Source organism: Hevea brasiliensis, chromosome 9 (assembly GCF_030052815.1).
Source record: "Hevea brasiliensis isolate MT/VB/25A 57/8 chromosome 9, ASM3005281v1, whole genome shotgun sequence".
Taxonomy (NCBI): domain Eukaryota; kingdom Viridiplantae; phylum Streptophyta; class Magnoliopsida; order Malpighiales; family Euphorbiaceae; genus Hevea; species Hevea brasiliensis.
In genome coordinates this window covers 28,041,906-28,049,507 of record NC_079501.1, presented here as the reverse complement: position 1 = coordinate 28,049,507, position 7,602 = coordinate 28,041,906, and the positions used below count along the sequence as shown (strand labels likewise).

Sequence of the window (7,602 nt, the reverse complement as noted above, 5' to 3'; positions counted from 1 at the left end):
ATGAGATCTTGATTGAATTGAAAACTCACCTTTCCCGTGCTGCTAATAAAATGAAACAGATGGCTAATTTAAAGCGTCGAGATGTCGAGTTTCAAGTGGGGGATCTTGTTTATCTTAAACTCCAGCCGTACCGTCAACATTCATTCTATCGCAGAGCTTCACAGAAATTAGCAAGTCGTTTCTTTGGGCCCTACTTGATTGAAGAACGAATTAGCAAATTAGCTTACAAATTGTAGCTCCCAGAAGGTTCCAAAATTCACCCGGTTTTTCATGTTTCTCTCCTCAAAAAGCATATTGGAGATGTTGTCCCTGTGTCTACAGATTTGCCTCCATTTTTTGCTGATGGTGATGTTTTATTAGAACCTGCACAGGTGCTGGACACAAGGATGATTCAAACAGGTTCCACAATTAATCATGAAAGCTTGGTTCAATGGAAGGACTTGCCTAAGGAAGATGCTACTTGGGAAAGCACCAACGGATTACGTGTACGTTATCCAACTTTGAACCTTGAGGACAAGGTTCCTTCAAAAGGGGAAAGCAATGATAGACCACAAAGAAGTTCCAGAGTACCTGTTAAAAACAGAAAATATTTTAACTGAAGTCTTTGTTATTTTGCTGCTATAGTTACTTAGTTAATTACTGCTTAATAATTGGTCAAATGTTGTTGAGATTTTTCAGCATTTGTTAGCTGAAATAAAGCCCTTATTGCCTTCAGAATAGGTCTGAATTTGTTATTCAAATTTTTTTCCTATTTATTCCTTGTAACAGCAGCAGATATGGGGGAATGAAAATACAACCAATCTCTCATTTTGAGAACTATTTTCTTCGGTTTTGACTGGGACCCATCAAGTTCATATTGTATACATGGGAGAGCGGCCTCAGGGTGGCTTTTCTGCTGCATCCACTCACCATTCCATGCTAGAAAACGTGCTTGGAAGGTCAAGTTTCTGTCTCTAATGCATCTGTGACTTGCTCAGCTGTGATCAGCACCTTTTAATTGAAACCTTCTCTATTGAGATACTATATCCTGAGGATTATGTTTTTCAAATTGCAGTACTTCATCGGCCAAAGTGTCATTAGTCTACAGTTATGGGAGGAGTTTCAATGGATTTGCAGCTAAGCTATCAGATGATGAAGTCAGAAGAGTCTCAGGTTAGAGTTTCAAACAAATTGTTTTAAAAAATTAGATTTCTTTTTTAATTACCTCGTTCTAAACTAAACGAGATCATCATTGGCTACAGAGATGGATGGTGTCATCTCAGTGATTCCAAACCACGTACTAAAACTTCACACTACAAGGTCATGGGACTTCATGGGTTTCTTCTAGGGCAAACTTGGAGCTTCTCAGGAAGGAGATGTCATTATAGGTCTTCTGGACTCAGGTTTAAATTCGATAATCATTTGAATCACAATGAGAAACAATTCAAGAAGATATGCTAATATGAAGTTTTTCAATGTCTTCATATTACAGGAATCTGGCCAGAATCTGAGAGTTTCAATGATAAAGGAATGAGTGCTCCCCCTGCTAAATGGAATGGAACATGCCAAGGTGCCAACTTCACCTGCAACAAGTGAGCTCCTTTCCTGCCCTTTACTACACAGTTAACACCATGAACTACCATGCCATGGATCCCCTCATAATTTTGGGAACAAGAAAAAAATATTTTAATTGAAATTTTGAACTGCAGCAAGATCATTGGAGCCTGGTAATACAACAGCGAGAACTGGTACGACACTACTGACATCAAGTCGCCTAGAGACACTGATGGACATGGAACCCATACTTCTTCAACTGCAGCTGATCGGGAGGTGCAAGGAGCAAGCTAATTCGGGCAAGCTGAAGGAATAGCAAGATGTGGAGTTCCCAAAGTGAGGATTGCTGTGTACAAAGTTTGCTGGTCCTTCGGATATCCAAGTGCAGATATCCTCGCTGCATTTGATGATGCCATTGCAGATGGTGTTGACATAATATCTGTATCCCTTGGATCTGAATGGCCATCCCCATATTTTGACGACACAATCGCCATTCGATCCTATCATGCCATGAGATATGGTATACTAACCTCAAATTCTGGACCCGATCCATATTCAGTCTGCAATTTCGCACCATGGACACTGACTGTAGCTGCCAGCACCATTGACAGGAAATTTCTTACACAAGTTGTTCAGGGCAACGGACAAGTCTTCACAGTGAGTTTATGATTGCTTCTACATCATTAACAACAGTACTTTGATAAATCTTTTGCTTATGACATGTATATTTGTTCTTTGATTATTTTGAAATGGGACTCTCCATTAATAGCTTTGACCTCAATGGAAGCACATATCCTTTGATTTTGGGAGGAGATGCAGCAAACTACTCTGCAGAAGCTAACACAGACACTACACGATATTGCGTGACTGGTGCCATGAATTCATACAAAGTATCAGGAAAGATGGTCTTCTGTGAAGCTCTCTCTGATGGATCTGGCATTCTAATAGCCAATGGAGCGGGCACAATACTGGCTGATTCATTTATAACTGATTTTGCTTCCAATTATCCCCTACTAGCAACTCAAATCAGCACAAAATATGGCCTTGAAATTTTGAATTATATTAAATCAACAGAGTAAGATCTCGACACATTTCTTTTCCTCTTGTTACCGGCATCATAACTTAACAATTCCTTGGACCTGTTGTTTAACAAAAATAACAAATTTTCAGGAAACCATTCGCAACCATTCTAGTTGGAGACTTGGAAGGTTATCATGGCTCCTTCTATTGTATCATTCTCTTCAAGAGGACGGAACCCTATCACCCCAGATATTCTAAAGGTAATGAAGAAATCTGAAAGTTTTGATTTATAGCATTGCTGCTTGTGCCTTTGTCTGAGAACCCTTCGAAATTTTGCTTGGGTGATATGCAGCCTGATCTTACTGCCCCTGGCGCGGACACACTTGCTGCCTGGTGTCCTCTGGCACCACCTTCAATCTACTTGGAGGACTCCAGAAGAGTGAAGTTTAGCATAATCTCGGGCACATCCATGTCTTGCCCACACGCTACTGGTGCTGCAGCCTATGTCAAGGCAGCCCATCCCGACTGGTCTACTGCTGCCATTAAATCTGGACTCATGACAACAGGTGATGAAATGTTTTCCCCTGTTTTTAGGTACATTTTGTTGGACAAAAAAAGACTAACAAAGCTAAAAGAAATTAATTTAGCATCCTCATCAAAGTTGTTCTTTGTTTCCATAAACAGCTTATATCATAGAGTCCAGGAAGCACCCAGACCTCGAATTTGCTTACGGGTCTGGTCATATCAATCCACTAGAAGCAACAGATCCTGGGCTTGTTTATGATGCATCCGAAGAAGATTACATTAACTTCCTTTGCAAACAGGGCTACAACACAACCATTCTTAGACTGATCACCGGCGACAATAGTAGTGTGTGCAACAGCACCGAGCCAGAAAGAGACAGGGATCTCAACTATCCCACATTTGCGCTAGCTGTGGAAGATGGCCAGCCAATTAAGGGAGCGTTTACAAGGACAGTTACCAATGTTGGTTCACCGAATTCAACCTACACTGTTAGCATGTACATACCTAACTCTGTCATGGTTATCGTGGAGCCCTCTATCCTATCATTCTCTGCCATTGGAGAGAAGGAAACATTCACCATGACGGTCTACGGGCCAAAGATTGCACAACTGCCAATCATGCCTGGTGCAATCATGTGGAAAGATGGGATTCACGTTGTGAGAAGTCCAGTAACTTTGTGTACAATATTCTACCTGGTTCTGCCTACTCTTCATTTTCCATGCCCCAGAAAACACTTAAATTCCAAGGTCCTTCCATGCATCACAAAAGTGGTGTCCTTGGACAAATAAACCCCTGGTCATGATTTTTTTTTTTATATATATATTTTGTTAAACAGAAACGGTTATTATCATAGAACTAACAATAATAATATAACTCTGCTTATTCACTTGTGGACTTCCTATTTTGCTGTGTAATTTTGAATATATTTGTTAGTAGAATTTGTTGACTAAAGACTACCATGAATGGTTTTGAAGTGTTTGTCGTTGAGAAGGAATTACAATAACAATTTCAGTGTGCATTTGTGACCTCAATTCCTGGTCATTCAGTGGTACACCTTCCCCCACGAAAGCAGCAAACCCAAACCCCATGACTTTCTAGCGCCAACGCCTACTTCAACAAGACAACTACACCAAAATGTCATTTTAAATGCCTTTTATTTGGCAAATCTTGAGTTCTATATTTTTTCATGATAGATTCAATTCTCTTAGTGACCCTTTTCCCTTTGCAAATTGTCAGTCATGTTATCAACACATTTACGGCAAAATCACACAAGACTTGCTAACTGGTAGACCCTATATTGCTTCCAGAATATGGTCTATTAGGGGTAACAAGGGCTTCATCAAGTGCTACATGGAAAACGAGCAAATATGTTACACTTGAAAATATCATGTGGGCACAAAACAGGTCAAAAGATATCACTATGCCAGCGACCTAATATTATTATATACCATAATACCACACAATTATCTCCATTTAAGAACAAAATCCTATCTGGCCATCCCCAAATGTTGAAGATAAAGAATCAGAAGACCTTTTGTACCAAATCTACTAAATTAGCAAAAAACAGTTTCTGAATGTTCTGCAACCATCAGAGAGATATCCTCTACGAACATATTGATCACAATATCTACATGTTATGCCTCATCATCAAGGTTCTATGACTCCAAAATCAGGGGTTTTTTTTTTCTTTATCTAGAAAAAGAAAATATTTATTCAAATAGAGCCAAAAGGGACAACACTACACGATGAGCATGTAGCAACATACATGGTTTTCTACTTCCAATTCCTTTCAGACATTCAACATCAGAAAAAGTTTAATCATACACGCATCATATGCCTACCCCTACCTCAACAAAATAATCAGTGATGATTAATTGGATGGTTCACACTTAAAAAAATAATAAAATGGAGCATATAAATCATGGTTCGCAGAGAAAATAGCATATTTGCAGAGATAACAATCTAATACTCAAGTCTGAATTTCAAGAAATTGTTAGAAAAAGTTCCTCTAAGACCTACTGAATTGACAGTCTTGACAATGGAAATCGCACCACACAAAACTAATAAGAAAAGCTCCAAAGATAAAAACAAATACTATCATTTCTCCAAAAGTAAATAAAATGGTAATGAACTATAAAAAATATATATTAATAACCTGATAAATCACTTGCAACTAATTTATTCAAGATCAAGTTACAAATACAACATTCAAATATTAATAGGTGCAATCATGTGTGTCATTTGGAAAGAGGTACCTGTGAGGCATCACATGAACCCTCATGAACAAGATGTAATCAATAGCAAAAGGGAAGACAAAATTGTCAAACCTATAAACCAGTGGCATTTCTTTGGTTTGAAACATACTTAACAAGAGATCCCTTAATGGACAGTAATTTGGGCCTCTGATTTGATGCATCAAGCAGCAGCAGTCTTCTGATTTGGTTTGAACACAAACTTGATAAGGGACTCCTTTATTGGCAACATTTCAGGGAATTCCTTACTCAATTTGGCAGCATCAAGCTCATTATTACTCCTTGGGGCAACTATTACTTTTGCCTGCTCCTCAAGAGTGAAGTTTTTCCATGTGAAGTTGGGGTCAACATGATCCTTATACATCTCTAAAATCTCATTGTGACTGACCGCCCCAGGGTTTGTAAAGTTCCAGATTCCAGTGAGGTTTCTCTTTGCCATCTCAATGGAAATGGGAAGCAGTTCATCCAAGATTGTCATTGAGTTTGGAATATTAACTACCTTCTCATATCGAGTGATCTTTGTGATGAAGTTGCGGGGATTAGATAAATCAGATGAAATTGGCATTCTGACACGCAAGGTACAGACATTTTCATAATTCTTGAGCAACTCTTCTACCTTTCACACAGCAAAAAAGGGCGAAGATCATAATTACCATACAATTTACAACATGCAAAAACAAATATCACTATCTCTTCATTATTAATAAAAAAAAAATGAACAGTTGAATTTAAGGGGAAAAGAACAGGTATAAAAATGGCATCCATATATGTGCGCTTGCAGGTGCACGTGTATGCGAGGAGGAGAATGGATTCACGAGGAATTTTTTGGTTTCTAGTTCCCTTTGAGGTTGAATCAATTGCGGATTTGGAGGAAGCTTGAACAACCCAACAAATATTTATCACAATACTGTGATTTGGGGGAGTCACTCTTGCATATTATGTGTATTTGATATGTCACATCTATAATTACCGCAACGATACACAATATAATCAAGATATGTTCTTTCTTTTCTTGTTTCAATGGAAGAGTAGGAATGGATGCAGGGTTTGATCTCGTACTTCCAGCACTAAATGCAATTCTGCTTAGAATCTAAAATCAATATGCCAAACTAAACACATTGAATAAGCCTAAACTCTCTTCTGTACTCTCTACTTATCCCATCTGCCATGACATTCTCATCAAAGAAGTATGCAGTGATCATCAAACTTAGCTAGATCCGCCATTAAATTGCTAGATCCAGAGATCCAACACATCACATATAACATTGCTAAACTGAAAACAATAGAATATGATTTTTTTTTCCAAATCTACGATTGAAACTAACATTAACATGAAATTAACCAATCAAAACGTTTATTTACCATGGCTTTCGTCTTGGAATAGAATGATCCTATGAAATTCGGGGTATCCTCCTCCTTGAACCCGATGCCCGACCCAAGAGGGTGATTCGCATCGTACTCGAAAATGCAACCCGTAGCATAATTAATCAAAATCAGACCCTTTTCTCTACACACGTCAGCCAACGTGAGAGTCCCGACCACATTGGTCCGAATAGTCTCGACCTTGTGGGACTCGCACCAGTCGACGTTAGGCCGACCGGTGACACCAGCAGCGTTGAATACATGAGTAGGCTTGACGTTGGCAATGTCAGCTTCAAGGGAGACTCGGTTTTCTAGGCGACCGGAGCCGTAAGTGTAGTCGATGCCCTGAGACTCGCAAAGCTTCCCTAAGAGACCACCGATCCAGCCGGTGCGGCCGTAGATGAGGAACTTGAGAGGCTTGTTGGTGGTGCCGTTTGATGGGAATCCCATTGTCTAAGGGAAATGAGCAGCTATTTTTGGATCTGGGGCAATTTGATTTGGTGAAATTGGGATCCCCCAGTGAGTAATATATGGGAGAAGAAAGATATCAGTTACTCTCTCTTTGCCTTTCGTGATGTGGACAGTGATGGGTCGGGCAGTGTGTTTCTCTTGAAATTTTGAGTCACAGCACAAGCCGAATGATAGGGTGTGGAGCACTTCATCTTGGTAAGCATGTGGTCACTTTTATTTTTTTGACAAGTATTATTTTTGCATTTTATGCGAACCTTTACGGCTCCACCGTAGAAAATGAATATGTAATATTCTTTTTTTTATTTATTAATTTAGCACTAATTACTTAATTTTATAAATATTTTTATAAAAATTAAATTAAAATTTAAAAAATTTTATAAAAAAATTAAAATTTAATAATTTTTATAAAAATATTTATAAAATTAAGTGGATGTTTAAG

At 38.7% G+C, this 7,602-nt stretch overlaps 1 protein-coding gene and 1 pseudogene across 1 annotated transcript; one reads left to right on the top strand and one right to left on the bottom strand.

Annotated features, from left to right (window-relative positions):
- Positions 1-864: 864 nt before the first annotated feature.
- LOC110654768 (cucumisin-like) lies at positions 865-3,880 on the top strand (annotated as a pseudogene).
- Positions 3,881-5,199: 1,319 nt separating this feature from the next.
- LOC110654801 (bifunctional dTDP-4-dehydrorhamnose 3,5-epimerase/dTDP-4-dehydrorhamnose reductase) lies at positions 5,200-7,291 on the bottom strand. The gene is made up of 2 exons (XM_021810909.2): positions 6,693-7,291; positions 5,200-5,946 (listed from the first exon to the last, which is right to left on the bottom strand). The coding sequence occupies exons 1-2, from the start codon at positions 7,140-7,142 to the stop codon at positions 5,494-5,496; spliced, it is 903 nt and encodes a 300-aa protein (XP_021666601.1). The 5' UTR covers positions 7,143-7,291; the 3' UTR covers positions 5,200-5,493.
- Between the last annotated feature and the right edge of the window lie 311 nt (positions 7,292-7,602).